This window comes from Dicentrarchus labrax, unplaced genomic scaffold (assembly GCF_905237075.1).
Source record: "Dicentrarchus labrax unplaced genomic scaffold, dlabrax2021, whole genome shotgun sequence".
Classification (NCBI taxonomy): Eukaryota; Metazoa; Chordata; class Actinopteri; family Moronidae; genus Dicentrarchus; species Dicentrarchus labrax.
The window spans coordinates 4,020,087-4,038,154 of record NW_026136715.1 but is presented as its reverse complement, the minus strand read 5'-3'; the positions used below and the strand labels follow the sequence as shown (position 1 = coordinate 4,038,154).

Here is an 18,068-nt window from a genome sequence, read left to right as displayed (position 1 = left end):
TTTTAATTAATTTCCCATTGAATCTAATTTCCTCTATCTCCTTGTGAAGGATCTAAGACACTTAATTGGCTATTGACAACCAACTGTTTCCTCCATGTTTGCCTTTTCTGAATGGTTTGCCCATTCACTCTCACTCACACAATGGTGTGATAAAGGCCCCATTGAGAAGTATTCTCAATGCTAAGTCATTGGGAGGGCTCAGGACCACTGCTGCATCAAAGGGAGGTTGTAAGGGTGAGCAAACACTGCAAGACAATGGGACTGAGCTGAATGGACGTTCAGGGTTACTGCGCCTGGCGGAGAGAGCCAACGTGTCAGAACCAGATTGCAGAGTAGTTGTTCCCCTTTTGCCAACCATGAAAGACCCTCTCCAGCATTAAACTATGTCTTGTGGGATCGAATTCTGAATTGATAGCTCTGAAACAGGTCTGAAGGAACCCAAAAGTATTGAAGAAGCAGTGGGATCCAATCACTGAAGCCAAAGACACCAGGGACACAAATGACTAGGACTAGGGCTATTTTCTATTACTGATTGAACTGCAGATTCTGGTTTGGTTAACTGATTATTCATTTAGCCAACAACATGTCAGAAAACTGTGAAAAAAAGCACATCATAAATTCCCAGAGCTGAAGGTAACATCTTTCAATTGCTTGCTTTGTTCGACCAACGGTCCAAACTCCAGAGATATTCCATAGAAAATGATATAAAACAGTGCTGCCAATGACAGTTTCTTTTCATTACTGATTATGTTTTTGTTTCATTTATCTATAAAATGTCAGAAAACTTTTAAAAAGGCCAGACGCCCTTTAGTTCAAAAGGTAACGTCTTCACATAGTTTTGTCCGACCAACAGTCCAAAACAAAGATATTCATTTTATAAGGATAATAAACTGAAGAGTTAAGAAGCTGGAACTAGGTAATGTCTGGGATTTTTACTTGATATATGAAAATTATTGATTGGTTATCATAATAGCTGACGTCCAATTGACTAATCAATTCAGAATCAGAACCAACTGTATCATCGTCATATTGTAATGCAACTAATTGTAAATAATGCGATAATTGGCAAAAATACTTTTCTCTTTCTTGCTTTATTTTTTTCTCTTACTGCTATTTGTCTTTCTAAAGGCCAAATTATTTTAAAAGTCATACAATTCTACAACTTTTCAAACATTTACATCAAATGAAGGATTTGAAGCTCTACCCCTTGTGTCTACCTCCTTCTATTACTGTAGTTCATTTTTCCATACGAGTCGGTCGTCCGTCTCTGTCTCTTAGTTTATCTGTCTTCTGTCTCTTTGCCCTCCAGTAGCAGGACAGGAGGAAGCTCCAGCTGTCTGTCTCTGTGATAACGCAGAACTAAAAAGGTGAAGAGATGGAGAGAAAGGGGCTGACAGACAATACACGAGGAGATGGATGGGCAGAACAGGAGAGAGAGAAGAGAGGATAGTTGGATGGAAAAGGCAGGTATGATACAGAGAGAAGATTCAGTGAGAGAGGAAGTATTAAAGGTTTAAAGATAAGTTCTGTGTGACCAGGTAAACAGGGCAACCAACAGAGACTGTGTGTGTGTGTGTGTGTGTGTGTGTGTGTGTGTGTGTGTGTGTGTGTGTGTGTGTGTGTGGCGGTCAGGGAGTTCAAAGCAGCAGGAAGTTAAGAACTGAAGAGCCCGACAATGACCTTTGACCAGAGACAGATCAACAGGTTGGAACTGACATCAGGGGAGGGAGGCTCTCTCACACTCTGACACACTGACACACTGACACACACACACACACACACACACACACACACACACACACACACACACACACACACACACACAATCACAAACTGGGTAATCATCAAAGCAGCTATTCTGCGGTTACTGGGTCGGGATGTAATGAATCAAATTAAATAGAATAGAACTGTTGCTGTTGCAGCACTTGAACATCAAGAGAGATCATTATGACAAATACACAAATACTAACACACACACCAAATCCAAACCGCAGCATCAAGAGTGGGAGGCGCCCTCTTATAATCACTTCCTCTGCTTTGATAATGACACACACACACACACACACACACACACACACACACACACACACACACACACACACACACACACACACACACACAGAACATTTGACATTTCAATCAAAGATAGTATGAATGGCCTCTTTTTCTGTCATTCCCAGCTGGAGTCCTTCTCTACTTCCCTCTGCCCTTCCTGTCCTCCTCCTCCTCCTCCTCCTCCAATATTTCTCTCATTCACTCCTTCCTTCCTCTTCGTTTCCTCCCGTAATTCGTACAGCCTCACCTACACTTTCCCCTGTTCTCCTTTCTCTTCTCTTTCATGCTACAACCTTTTCTCGATTATCGGTCATACATTTTTTGTCTTTCCAAACACATTTGGCCAGTGCTTCGGCCAGTTATCGGTTGCCAAACGTGAAACTAAATTGCATTTCTACGCAACTATTCAGACGTTTTAGGCTAGGCTGGACATTCTGTATGGGAAGTTTCCATCTTCTCTAACATTTACCAGAAAATGCAGACGATTGATCATGATCTTCTAGTGTGATCACACAATCATGCTGTTTTACTAACTGCATTTCATTTTCAATTGCATTTATTTAAATGTATGTAATTAGTAATCATATTTGAGCAGAAGCAGTTCACTGTCAATTTAAAAGTCAAATCAAAGTTGTTGAAGTTGTTAAAATAATGGCTGAAAATTAACATTTCTATGCATAAATAAAACCTACAACAGATAATTAAAAAAAAAAAACTGTAAATACTACTGTACAGTCTGATACATTATCTGCTCAGTCATTGACCAATGATATTCATCTCGCTTGGACCTGTCCCAGGCAAAAGAATGAGAGAAATTTGTCGAACAGCAACTAAAAGTGAGGGTGTGTAAACCTGCCAACATCAACACGCGCTGATATGAGCTACAACAACACACAGAAGCAGGCAGTTCAAAAATGACCTCTGAAATATCAGCCAACTATTTTGGACTACCGGCCTCCCTGCCTCCATCCATCCATCATCCCTCCTTTATGCTGGTTTAAATATGACATCAGCGTTTCTCTTTCGCCTCTTTCTCTCCCTTCACTCAAAGCTGAATCACTCCTATTAAGGTCAGATTTCTCTCTCTCTCTCTCTCTCTCTCTCTCTCTCTCTCTCTCTCTCTCTCTCTCTCTCTCTGCACCTCTTTTTTCTCCCCCTCTTTGCTCATTTTCCTGCCCAGTACACATAATGAATGACTGAAAAATGTGCACTGTGTGTCAGCGTTTGTGGTGTAGTGAGAGGACACAGTTTCAGAGGCAACGTTTATTGCTGAGCGAGAGGGACAGAGGGGAAAAGCAAGAAGATGAAGGCTGATGTGGTGTAAATTGTGACAGGAATAAGAGTCACTGAAGAGGACAAAGGAGTGGGATGGAGGAATGAATGACTGCGACTGTTGACCCTATAAATGACAGCCAAGGAGCTAAAAGGGACAAAAGGATTTAAATTAAGAAACAGAAAGAGGGCCACTATTAAAAATTGTGACTAAAATTTGTGGTTGACTGAGTCATTGTGGGGAAAAAAGCAACAGAAAATGAAAGAAAGAAAGAACTGTCCACACAGTAATACATCACTTTTTTGAAAACTTAATGATGATGATAACAAATAAATCTGCTGTAAGGCCGACAATGCAGAGCATTCACACTCGAAACATGACAAAATGAGGAACAACTCATAGCTAAAAAAGGTAAAAACAAAGGTTGTTAGTGCTTATGAGAAACTAGTCGACAGGTCCAGTTTGGGCTGTATTTCAATGGTAGATAACTAACAGTGTGCTTTAGCTGTACAGACTCTCAACATGAAAAGACTGACAAAGAGGAATTTAGGAAGGAGGAAGGGTGACACAGAGGAATGAGAGAGATGTTTGATGTCAATCATATCCATCTTCATCCCCTTTTATTTCCATCATTACTGTGTCAGTCATATACTCTCTACAGAAGAGTCTTTGTGGCTGGACGGAGTCAGAGAGAGAGAGAGAGAGAGTGATGGGTAGAGTGATTACGATGCAAGGGTGAACAAGAGATGACATCTTGAAAAGTCTCACACACTTTGCTGTCTGCTTGTCTTGATGTTGTAAAACAGGCCACACACACAGACACAGACACAGAGACACACAGACACACAGACACACAGACACACACACACACACACACACACACACACACACACACACACACACACACACACACACACACAGCTTCACACCTGAAAGGTCTGTTATAAAAAACAACAACAGTGGAATGTGCCAAACCACAAACCAAGAACACACAGACAGAATGTGGTTCCCATGCTCGTCGTGTCACTCGTACATAGCAGAATTGGCAGAGGATACACAGATTATAATCAGATAGCCACACAGACACACACACACACACACACACACACACACACACACACACACACACACACACACACACACACACACACACACACACACACACACACACACACACCCCTGCTAACACAAAACACACACACACAGTGAAGTGATCTCAGACGTCTTCTGCTCTCCGGGGTGAGAGGATACCACACAATGTTAAAGACCGTCATGTTGTAATCCATGAGTTTATCCTTTTCTTTCACGCCGCCTCAGTAGAGCTACGGCTGTTTATCAGATCATAATACCCAGAAAACCTTGCGTTAGGGGGTCATTGCCTGGTTTTGTCTTAGAATGTTGTGCATTGCATCAGTTTAATTGTTGTAGACTCAAATCTTATTATTTTTCTGACATTGTATTCACTTGATAAAATCTTGGCTATATTAATGACTAAGACTACTGAAGTATCATCTTGTCCATATTATACAGATACGTATTCCCCATCTCTGTCTCCGATGTCACCCTAGCTGTCCAAGGAGGGCAATCTCTCTTCAATTGCCTCTTCATGAATATTTTTTCGATTACATACAAATGAATTGTTGAGTTATTCCTTGTCTTTTTAAGGCCAAGACAACCCAAATTGTTCTTACTGAGTGACAAAACGTTGTACATCATCTCAAATCTTCTCAAAAGTTTTACTTAGTTTAACTGTTGCTCATGTGGATCTGTTTGGTCCACTGAGACATGCAATATTCAGCTTCATCTGAGATCAAACTACAGATACTTTTAGTTAAACTGCTTTGAACGTGTTTGGCGTGTGCTTAGCTTCACTCCCAAAAAACGTGTCAGAAACTGTTTTCCAAATATAAACCTCCACCCGGCAGCTCAGAGCCGGCTGGCACTTTCAAGGTGACTGGCGTTCAAACCACATCAATAGCAGGAAGCATTCAATCGGGAGCAGTTGGCACTGCGCTTGCTCTTACGCACGCTGAACAATGGAGCTACCTCAACACTGCATGTCAGTGTGTGTTTCTGTGGATGGGCCTTTCTTTGTGTTTGTCCTGTAGGGAAACCCGCCAACGCACCAGGAAATTAACGGCACGTGACGGTGAGAAACATTGTGAATCTCTTTAGTAAAAACAACCGTCCAGCTCAAGTAAAGTCCATCTTTCATAAACCTCAAAAGCATTTTGTGTTGCCCAGTTAGGTCCACTTTGAAGGCTGTTTAAAGGGTCACTTCAGTGAAAAGAATTTCACTGATGTTGCTCACAGCATTGAGAAAAATTTCATTTAAGCTACTTGTCTTTCCAGAGACAATGGCCACAGTATTCTGGATCATCGGATCAACGGTTTTCTGAGGGTAACTGTTGCATGACACAATTACACAACAAATAGTTGATTCATCACAGTCGATTGACAGAAAATGAAACAGAAATGTGGTAATTTTCTTGACAGTCAATTGATTTTCTTTAGGTTCTGGACTGTTTATGGGACAAAATAGGCAAACTAAAGGCATCATCCTGAGCTTTAAGAAATTGTGCATGCTATCTTTCACCAATACCAATATGGTTGTTTCAAAACCAAAAAATATCTGCATACTGACACTGAGGTTATTTGGATAGACTGAAGAAAAACACACAACTATACTTGTAGGCAGGTTACAGGAAGGATAGGAAAGCTGCTCAAATGCCATCTTAGAGGGCTATGTGCTAATATGTGCTGGAATGTTGATTAATAAGATAAAGAATCAAATGGCTCCACCTGAGTTATGTGACTTATGATTGTGGTGCTTTCTGCTCCTTCATTTCAGTGCACTGACCCTTCGAGAAGAACACTTGAAATCACCGCAGAGAGCTTAATGCAGCTCTGCAGATTTTGACAAGTAGCCACATTTCTTTTACTCAAGGAGGGAGGATTATGGAAAAGAGAAGACCTCACCTGAAGAATATGCGCACACACACACACACACACACACACACACACCAAGACACATTCCCAACTGAAGCCTATATTGTGCTCTAATAATAGGCTGCAGAGACAGACAAACATCCCCTGTTCCTTTCCTCTGTCATCTCCTCCTTTTCCATGCCCTCACCTTCCTTCACCTCCGTTTTCTTCTCCACTTAAAACCTCCTTCCTCTTTTTCATGCTCTAGGCCTCCTCTCCTCCTCCTCCTCCTCTCTTCCTGGGAATTTTGTTTCACTTTGCCTTCATACTGGCTTTCTCCCACCTTCATGTCAGCCCTCCTCTCCACCTCCTCCATCCCCCCCTTTACCTGTCATTACAGTCCTTCCACTATCACACACCTGCGGAATGAAACTGCACAAAAACACACATCCACGCACAGTACGGAAACACACACTGAGGTTACACTGCGCTTAGATCACACAGCCCACGTACAAAGACAAAAGTGAATTGTGTTGAATTGGGTATGACCTCATTGGATGATTCATATTGTTCCTACAGTTCATCAGGTAGCTGTCATTCCTCTTCCATCTCTTTCCCTGCTCCTTCTCTACCTTTCCCCCAGTGTGCAGATGAAACAGGAATAGAGCCAGGCAGGTACAGATATAGTAGATATATATAGGAAAATAATGAGGTGAGATGGTCTCAACATGTTCTAGTGTATTTCAAACTGAGACGAGTGAAATGAGCTGCATAGATTTTATAGATACTGATCAGAAGCTACTGCTGCCACCGCAGAGAGAAAGGACATTTAAAAATGTAATCTGAAAAAAAGTTTCATATTCTTATCCTAAACCTCTTTTACTTTTCTCTGAGGCTTGCTCATATGAGTTGGATTCAGAGAGGAAGTGAAGGAGAAGAAGTTGGAGATGGAAGTGACTTAGGGTTTGGAGGAGGAAGGCTAGAAAGTGGAGAAAGAATTGCAAAGGAGAGAACATCACAGTGGGTTCTCACTTCAAGAAGAGGTCGAGGATGAGAATAAGGAGCAGTGATAACGGTGAAGAAGAACGAGAGCAGGAGACAGCAGAAGAAGGAAGGTAGACAGGAAGGTAGCGGAGATAGAAACGGTCTATATTGGGCTGGGTGTTATCTGTAAAAGATAGACAGAATGGGTGGTACAGATATAGAAAGACAGGAGGAGGAGAGGAAAAGTGGGGAGGTGTGTGTGTGAACTGATGGTCTTTATTGAACAGTCTGACACATATTTGATCCAAACAGACGGTAGAAAGAAAAGGAAGGAGAAGAAGAAAAAATCTGAGGAAGAGCAGAGCATTAAAAAGTTTTTAATCAAACAATGATGAGACGTAGCTATATGTGTAAAAGTCATTTATAAGATGGGGATACATTCTTTGGCAACACTGAATATCCCATTACTGCAGAGGAACTCTCCTTCTTTAGATTCCAGTGAAATGTGTTTAATAAACTAAGTGTTGGGTGGGTGCAGCCGGTGCTTGGTACACCTGCTGCACTAATGCTCTGATATACTGATAGAGACTGTACAGTCTGTTTACTGCCAACTGAATTCCAAACCAAGAGAATTCAATCTCTCTTTTTTCATCTAAATGATCACAGAGCATTTTTCCAGCTGCTTCATCTTCTGAACTTGCATTCACCTGGCAACACCTCAGAGTAACGTACAGACTGATGTACTTTAAATGGTACCGGTGTCGGCTAGGTACTCTGTACTGGAAGGTTGCCCGAGTTGAGTCCTCTGTGCTGGTATAAGCACAAGACAAAGCTGCATCTGTGCATCCATTCAAGGACCCAGCTTTCTGCATGGGGACATTATCACGTGGAAACAGAAAAAGGTCGTTCACCAAACGGTTACCATAAAGTTGCAAGTATGCTATTGTCTATCATTATCATTATTCGTTGTATCAGAAATAACGAGATTTCTATCAATTGGAACTAAGAAGCCAAACCATGAAAAACAACACCAAACAAGAAGTTATCTTTCTGACGAGAGTTGGAAGAGAAGAAGCTACCACTCACAGCCGCTTAGCTTAGCTTAGCACAAAGACTGGAAATACTACTACCAACACCTCTCAAGCTCAATCATTAACTCATTGTTCTATCTTGTTTGTTTAATCTGGTTTCCAGCTGAGCTAAGTGAACCGGTTGCATAGTATTTAACGTAGAGACTTGAGAGTGGCATCCTTCTTCTCATCTAACTCTCAGCAAGATATCGATTTAGTTTGACTAATTAATAAATTACGAGATAAAAGTACTTGACTTTTTTGCATGGCTGCTATCAGTAGAGAGAGAGAGAGAGAGAGAGAGAGAGAGAGAGAGAGAGAGAGAGAGTTGGGGTAATTTAACAAGCCTTCCCCTCTGCGGGTTGAGACAGGTTAACTGACATTCCAGTCTCTCCCTCCTCTCTTTCTCTTTCATTCAGGCAGAGGTGGGTGGGTGGGTGGGTGAGTGGGGGGGGTTAGGTGTGTGGCGGGGTCTTCAACACACTCTCTGAACCCTGACACACACACACACACACACACACACACACACACACACACACACACACACACACACACACACACTCATAAACTCTGGCCTTAGCCCACCTACATTCTTTCAAGACAAAACTGCAACCTGGTAACTAGAGACCCTCCCCCTCCTCTCTCTCTCTCTCTCTCTCTCTCTCTCTCTCTCTCTCTCTCCCTCCTCCCGTCCTCCCTCTCTCTCTCTCTCTCTCTCTCTCTCTCTCTCTCCCTCGATCCCTCCCCCTCCTCCTTTAAGCTGTCGTCAGAAATGTAAACATTTTCAATGTAAAGCGTCTTTCTGCAACACTGAGACAAGATGAAAAGTTCGAACCACGTTTATCTGTAGCTGCTATCAGTTGGTTCTGTTCAATCGGGGCGTAAATATCTTTATAATTTAAGTCCTGATCAGTCAAACTGTGTTACAGTGAAGATTTCACACAAGACTAACTGACTAATGTACATCTTGGCCTGCCATACCAGTATTTTTATAATAATACATCAAATGACTTGTCTTATCTGGGCTACTGTAGAAACATGGTGGTTCAAGATGGCGAGAGAGACCCGCTCTCCTGTAGTTAAAAACTTAAGTTAAAAAGGTAACAAAAACGCAACAACTCCTATATTAACTGGAAACATACCTATGAATATTATATTCCATTTCTGCCAATAGATCGTCCTAAATGTTACACACTGGACCTTCAAACTAAATGTCGTATGTAAAATTGGTGGAGTGACCCTTTAATAATTGACCTAAACAATTACTTGATTACCAAAAGCTTTGCATATTAATTTTTGGTCGATCAACTAATAAATGAATTGACAAATAACTCAAACTGTATATAGATCTATTTTGTGGTTAAAGGTCAAAACTGAAAATATATATTTTTTTATGTTAACAAGTATATTAAAATAACAGTCAATAACAATCAGCAACAGATTACCACAATCAGATTTGAAAGCAAGTGCTTGTTAAATATACTGTCTTATAGACTGTATTATAAAGGCAGCAGGTAGTTGCGTTCTTTTCATCCATCCATTCAATGCCAAAATGACTGTGAGAATGAACTCTTCGGGACACTGATTGATCATTTTGTCCTTTAAAAACATTTTTATTCATTCTTTTATTACTGCCAGAAGGTAAACAGGCTTATAAAGGCTTTTTACGAGCTAAACAGACACACACACACACACACACACACACACACACACACACACACACACACACACAGTCACAGCTCCCTGCTTCTCTATTGAGACCTTCAACCCCGACAGAGAGAGCGGGAGAGGAAGGGAAGAAAGTAAATAGAGAGGAGAAAAGGGACGATAGATGGAAGAGGGAAGGGAAAACTGAATGCCATGACAGAAAACACACTCGTTCAGGACACAAGTGCACGCACACACACACACACACACACACACACACACACACACACACACACACACACACACACACAGTGAATGTCTCAGTACCGATGAATGAGGAGGGCACTCGAGCAGGAGAGCCTGGCACAAAGGAGTCGCATTCAGATACATAAAAGGTTGTTCAAGAGCGACGTTCAAAAACACATAAAGGTTAACTTGGAGCACAGAGTGAAGCTTTTCTGTACCGTGTGTGTGTGTGTGAGTGTGAGAGAATGCCTGAGTGTGTCCCTGTGTGTGTGCTATACATGCTATACATCTATATTTGAGTGTGTGTCATTCTGATGGATTCAATACAACAGCAGCCAGAACAAACTGAGCCAAGAACAATATGTCTGAATATACTCAACCTAAGAGTTAACTGTTTGAGTTTTCATTTGAGTCCGTGAGCTTCGGGAGGCTGATTTATCACTGAGGTTAACTACTAGAGCAGTTAATGGGCTCAATTTGACTTTATATTCACTATCAGAGAGGGCCAGGCTGAACAGTTTGTCATTGTGAGGTAGCCAGCAGGATGGGAGTTTAGCAGCAACCAACAGATGTTTGTGAGGGTGATACCAGTTGTTCTGGCTGAAATACAATTAGCTTAATTTGTAGCTGAGATTAATGGAGATGTTGGAATCAATTTCCAGAACAAGTGGCAGGTTTTTGTCCTAGAAAGCTCTCACCAGAAGCATTCTTAAATGCATCTTTGCATGCGTCCTGACATTTTGGAAAACATTGTGCACAACATTTTTCATTCTAAAGTCCTTGAGAACACAACACATTAAAGAATACTAGAGAGACTAAGTTCAGTGTAACATAGAAACATTTTAAGACCTTGTGATAATCTCCAAGGGCAAAACTTCCAGAACCACAATAGCAATTAAAACTTAAATAATCTAGCTTTACAGGCTAAAGGGAACATGATGTCCTCCCTTTACAGCCGATTATTCCAATTCAAATTGAGTTGAAAAAAAAGTGTTGATAGTTTACAACCACCGAAAACAATCTGTAACTCTTGAATCCAAAACATCTTGATACACTACAAACTTATGGACAACCAAGATCTTCTATTCTCTATAATAACCTGGAAGCTCTGAAAAGACAAAAAGCACCACAGCGAGAGAGTAAATCTTGATACAAATGTAGAAGAGAACTACTGACGAATGACAACCGTTAACATGCATCACAGATAGAATCTAAGGAGTCTTACCTGTCCGAGGTTCAGGGTGACGTTCACCTCGTTGAACTCGGTGCTGCGGGACAGAGGCGGGCTCTGCCACCACCGCTCCGTGCCGTCGATGGCGTTGGTAATGGGATGGGCGCGGTCACTTTCGCCCTGGCTGCAGATGTCGCAGTACTGGCCCTGAGGAGACAGAGACAGAGATGTGTCAAAGTTGATGATAGATATTTCATCAAATGTCATGGAGGAGACACAAAAGCTTTGAAAAGTAATGAGAGTGTGCTGGGTTTGAGCAGGTGGCTCCACTGAAGATCTTCAACAGGAAATGAGACACTAATCAGTGAGACACCTGCTGTAGTCTTCTAAATCTTGACAAAATCTTGTTTTTTGCTCTTATTTCCAGATCTACTGTGTTGACTGAATTTCGGGGACATGCGGTAGTGAACAACACACACGCTTACTGTGGGATTTGACCCTTCAGTCTTTAAGTTACAGTCCAGCCTCTCTAACCACCCAAAAACAGCAGCACAATGTTTCAGAGTCACAGGAAACTTCAATGACTGTTTGTCCCTGAAGCTACCTGGGTCAAGTTTCTTATATTCCAACAGAGAGGTGACTCCACTCAGGTTACTGTAACATTGAGGCTCTAGCTTGTATTGTTATTCTGCTAGTAGGTTTGTTCACTTCACACTGTTTTGTGCTAAATTCAGACTGATTTGGCAGCATGGTGTACTACGGATGTCACAAGTCGATGCCAAAGTTCTAAAAAAGTCACAGCACTCGTTTTTCATCAGTATCATAGGTAAATTCTTCCGTACCTGACGGGGCAGCATATACAATTACAAGCAGCCTTACAAATTAATTATAGACTGTGGCAGGACTGTATCAGCTCATAATGACTATATGTTCAAACTCCTCTCTAACATTGTGTTTTGTGCCGTTCCTTCAGCAAAGCATCTCTAACTCCCAGTAAGTATCCGCGATTGATTAACTAATGGACAATCTTCCATCCAGTCTAGTGACAGCCGCACACGCTCTGCAGAGAAACACCTCCACACACGGCTCAGCTTCTGTTGTGAGAACATAATCGCAGATTTAAAGATCCCAAACATTAAAAGGGCGACTTCATATAACAGAATGCTGAAGATACATTTGCTAATGTGTGTGCATGTGTGAGAGAGATACAGACCAGAGTCGGTGTGTGAGTGTGTGGAAAAGAATACAAAAGGAAAAAGTAAGGTGAGGTTTGTGGGTTAAGTAGTGAATTGGAAAAGGGGCCACATACATTTTGTATAATGCTGAAATGTTTTTAATAAAATGACTTTATGTTGAAGTACATCAGATTTATTGTTTTGTCTTTGTGTTTTACCATTCTATCAAACTGGGAGTAAAGGATCATGCAAATTCACTGGTATTGTTTCGGCTACTTCATTTCTGGTGTGGTGCCCTCCCTAGTTTCAAGTCTCTGCCTGGTGATTTTCCAACCATAGTGAAATAAAAATACAAAATACAAAATAAACGAGTGGAAACAAATGGCTGCCTGGACGTTAGGTATTGTTCTAAAATCCCCCCAAAAACACTGTGGAAAGCTTTAATAATTTGTACTTAAGCAGAGGTGGACGTGTCCACTTGATGTGGCCACTCTACCTCTTTGGTTCCTAAACCCTCTTCATTCTTAGCTAATCCAGGTTGGTTGTCTGAGCATTTAAACCAATCACTGCTGGCTATGTAAGCGTTAGCATAAACTAAACAAGCATGGACCTGAACAAAAGCCCGGGTTAGGAGATGTTATCACTGCAGGTCACTGAGGTCAGAGGTCCCCAACCCCCACCTTCTCCTGTCCTTCTTCCTCCCTGTCAATCAACCTTTCAGATTCTCTGTGGATCCTGTGCAGCCTCATTTTATTAGCTATGCACTTAAAATGACATTCCCTAAAATGAGTCACTTGTTTGACAATTAGTTTACCAATTTGCACTCAAGTTATTTAATATCTTAATTTGTTCCCTCAAATTAATATCATTACTTTCATCACTGTCGCCACTGACCAACTGGATTAAATTAATTTAACTAAGATACGGCGACATACTTCTGTTGTGTCATCTTTAACATGCATTGGCACAGACGCACTGTTGCCCCGAACAAGAGGTTAGTGAGGGGCAAATTAAGAGCAAGATGAAGCAAATTGAGGGCATGTTGTTAATCGAGTAAAGAAAGTTATTCATTTTAGATTATGAATTACTAATTTGAGGTAAGAGTTGATCGAATACTGCAGCACCCAGCACCCAGCAACAGTTACTGTGCTCTGTAGTTGTGTTTTACACATTTGTTTCTATATGGTTCATACTTTTTACTGTTTTGCGCTCTTCTTTCTCTCCTTATCTCTGTATTTGTAACAAACTAATGATCTCCTTCAATATTAATTGCTCTCATGTTATGAGACCAAAGAGCGGTTCAGTGCAGTTGGCAGCACCTTGAAAACATTAACAACAGGCAGGAAATCACCTACAATCAGCAGCTGAGTGTTGGGAAATGAAGGCAAACAACCTGAAGGTGCTTCTCTGTTCCAAACAGTTTCATTTGGCTGTGCGCTTTAAAATAACTGACAAATAAGCTGATGTGCTAATCAGATGTTTAGTGTAGTGAGATATCAGGGAGACTGCTTCTGTATTTCTGGCTGTCAGACTCTCTTTCACACCATTTCTTTCTCTTCCTCCCTCCTCCTTCAGTAAACCTCTGTGCCTATCTCTGAGTGAGGAATCCATATCCTCAGGGCAGAGCCAAAGTGTTACCCAGTCAACCCCTTTCACTCTATATCATCTATCGTTTTCCTCTCTTTTAAACCTGACTTTACTCACACTTATTCTCAACTCTTTCTCACTTTCTACATCATATATATAATTAAAGCTGCATGCACTGGCTCAGATTTTGAGGTGAACACACACTTCTCTTTATAGCGTACCAATGACACAAGCTTCCAATCACTAGTAACCTCACTCTATGGATTACATTTGCATAAGTGGTACAGTCACAACCTCGAGAACAGTATCCTAAACAGCAGCATCAAACTCTGAAACTGATCCAAGACAAAGCTTAATTCACCCAGTCCACTCTGGGTAATGAAGTCTTCGAAATTCAAACATTCACTCCTTGTTGCCATCTAGGCCACCAATCTGCAGAATTACTCTTTGGCAAGGCTTTGAGCTAAATGCTAATATCAGCATGCCATCACAGTGACGATGCTAACATGCTCCAGTTCAGCAGATACAATGTTTACTGTCTTCATTTTCTTAGTCTAGCATTTTGGCATGTTCTTGCTCATTAACAGTAAACTCAAAGTACAGTTGAATATGTATTGGACAACATGAACTTATTCCAGTTTTCTCGTCCTTCTTCCTTATGTTGCTTATTAAATCATATTAATTAGTGATGAACACTGTGGTTTAGTCCCAGGTAAGAAGATGAAGATTTAATTTGGGTTAGTGCTTTGAGATATAAGGATTCTTACACACACACACACACACACACACACACACACATACACCTCCTGCTGCTGTTTTTAATTAACAAAAACACTTTTACGTCTTGCAGTCAAATCAAAACAGGATTAACCTTAACACAGAAAAGTGTGTGTGTGTGTGTGTGTGTGTGTGTGTGTGTCTGTGTGTGTTGTTCAGGGGGTGCAGTAACCCAACAAGTGGGCCGAGCCACAATGGCCAAGCAAAGTGGGCTAAACCTCTTAGCCTGAACACATAATGCACCATTCCTTGAGCTAATGATGAGATTTCTTGGGTTCATTTTGGAGATCTCCTGACCTAATTACGCCGCAACGCCGCCACTTCAGCCAAACTGCTGTGAGCAGGCAGATCAGAGAAAGACTGGATGAAAACTCTGATGAGAGAATATCCGGCCTAACCCTCAGTGTGGAGGAGCTGAAGGATTGCAAAAGAACAAACACTGCAGAGAATTTAACACCAGAGGGTCAATTTACCAGCTGAATTAAAGTTAATTACTCGGCTAAACATATAATTAGTTCTTTCCTTCTTTCATCTAAGGTGGATTAGTTCTTATCTGTAGTTCTTAAGTTAGATATTTTAATGAACAACTTGAAAGCCTGAAAGAATCTTAAAGAATCTTAAGCACCCAAACACCCCTCAGGACACATGTTTTTGTGTTTTGTTGGCTTCATTCTCAGTTTTTACAATCAAACAACACTTCAGACTGCCTGCTGTTCATTCTCTACTTCTGCTGATCAATATATCTTCATCTCATCGACTTTACAGCTTTATCCCTGCGTCTGGGCTCTTTTAAGTTCAGTTCAACAGCTACTTATTAGCATTAACGGCACTTGCTTTGCAAACACTAAACATGAGCAGAAAACAGATATTAAGCAACACACAACTCAGTTGGTTGTGAGTAACAACCATCAACACCAGAAGAAGCGGCACTCTCGATAATCTCGCGGTAGCAGAGCGGATAAACTCAGTCTGATTGGACGACACGGGTCAGTCACCGCGAGGAATGTGGGGAACAGGTGGGAACGGAGAGAGAAGGAGAGAGAGAGAGAGAGAGAGAGAGAGAGAAGGCAATAAGCCTGCATGTTGCTTTAATGGTTAACCCATGAAACTGCAATAACCCTTTGTGTGTTAACTAGTGATACCTGGAGGCGTAATTGTCAAACACACAATGAGCTCGCTGCTGGTTTTTACAAACGCATCATTACATTAAAAACTCATCTGTAAAACACACGTAAAGCGTGCGGTTAAAACCTCATCGACCCACTCTAAAAGTGAAATGTTGCCTGTCCTTATGTAAGTGCCCTGTGTTAAGTGTTGCCAAGTCCTACAAAGGAAGCAGTGCATGAAATAATGACTTGGCAGAGCAGTTGGAGATGCATGCACACTGCTGACCCCCTCTGTTCGACTCTCTACTCTGAAGGCAGTGAAGTGTGTGGGTAGACATCCGCATAAGGTCGAAAAATGACAAAATTGTAATTAAACATGCAGTTTGGTGATCGAAAACTGCTTAAAAACACCAATAGAAAAAGAGCAACAGTGAGTGGGTAGCATATTTTAAAAGGTTACTATGAAATGTGAAGATCATAGTGATACAGAGGGCATGCAAGCATTACTACACACCTTAAATCTGATAGAATTAAGTCCTTAAAGTAGACTGTTATAGCAATATTATAGAAATGCTATAGCTGGAAATGCAATAAAATAGGATAAGATCACAATGGGTTTCACTGTAAGCCCCAACAAGTATTAAAAGGAATGCAACCTGAGCGTTTAATGCTACTATACCGACATACTATAAGAACATCAGTCACTGTGAGCCTCCTATTGAGCACCACAGACATGCTTAGAGCCTATAATGCTACCAAACATATTCAAACTGCATTTAAAAACTGTAAAATCACTGTAAAATTCACAATTGAGCATGCACCACAAACCCCTGGAATACTTAAGGAGTTTTGCAGTAAAGTGGGTCGAAATCTCTGCCAACTCAATTATATGCACTGCAGATGCAATAAGGCCATATAAAATACTATTTTGTGTTATAAGGTCGCTAGAAAAGATTCAGAGTCACCTTTAACTCACTCTTGAGCACCATACATGAACTTTAAACCCATAGAGGAATATTATATTATAGGGTATGCTGGGGGATAACACTGTAATTAACCCTCACTATATAGAGAATGTTTTATTATATTAAAAATTCACGAGGTCCAATAAAGCTTCTGACTCACTACTGAGAAACCCGAGCAGGAATAAGACTTTTACAAGGTGTTGCCCTGCTCACCTGGATGGTCTGGCTCGGGTCTCCGGACACCGGGCCTCCAACCAGCTTGCAGTAAAGGTCTTGCACGGTCCTGCCGGTTTCTTCCTCCCCGCAGGTCGCCGTGGCGGTGATCTTGGTGCCCTCGGCCAGGTTGAAGTATGGCGGGTGCAGGCTGTATCCGTTCACCCCGTTAGTCGGCAGCTCCTGCGCCGACACGAAGTGGAAGCAGGTCGCCAGCAGCTGCCACAGCAGCAGCGCGACCCGCGTCTGAGTGCGCCGATCCGGGGAGAGCGCGGCACCGAGCGGCGCCGGTCCGCTCGCCATCATCTCCACCTGTTCGCGCGGTCCGACAAGGAAAAAATAAAGTTGGAGGAATAAATCAATCTGAGTAGAAGGGAGAGTTAACTTCCGCAGGAGAGAAGCATTAGGAGGGGAAGGTGAGGGAGTTGTGTTGCAAACTACAGAAGAAAGAGAGGAAGGGGAGTTTGTAGTCCTGGAGAGCGGTGCGTCGAGGCTTCTGTCCTCTCTCCCTCTGTGTCGCTCCAGCAGGCACCTATTCCAACTCAATCTGCAGTCACCCTCCCTCCCCCCTCTCTCTGTTGGCCCGTCCCCAGTGGTTGGAGGAGGGCACAGCTCCTATCAATGCTCAGTGTTTGAATGGTGAAGTCATTCTCTTTTCTTTTAATTGCTCAAATAAAAGCAGTTCAATGGAGGGATCTGTTGCGGTTTCATTTTCTTTTTAAAAAGAAGTGTATGACACCCATTCCTCCTCTCCTTCTCTCCTCACTCACTTCCTTCCTTTAAACTTTCTCTGCCACTCTTCCTCCCCTGATCTTTTTCTTTCTTTCTTGCCCTTTCCTTTCTCCTACTGTTCAATTTCCTCCCATTTTGT

General features: G+C 41.8%; 1 protein-coding gene across 2 annotated transcripts in view; it reads right to left on the bottom strand.

Annotated features, from left to right (window-relative positions):
- lama5 (laminin, alpha 5) overlaps nt 1-17,726 on the bottom strand; it is a 93,895-nt gene extending 76,169 nt beyond the window's left edge. For both annotated transcript variants that reach the window (XM_051424293.1, XM_051424294.1), the window contains exons 1-2: nt 17,198-17,726; nt 11,429-11,581 (exon numbers count right to left, since the gene is read on the bottom strand). In XM_051424293.1, the coding sequence (XP_051280253.1) occupies nt 11,429-11,581; nt 17,198-17,503 (459 nt within the window). In that variant the 5' untranslated portion in view covers nt 17,504-17,726. The remainder of the gene's footprint in view (nt 1-11,428; nt 11,582-17,197) is intronic.
- Nucleotides 17,727-18,068: the final 342 nt, after the last annotated feature.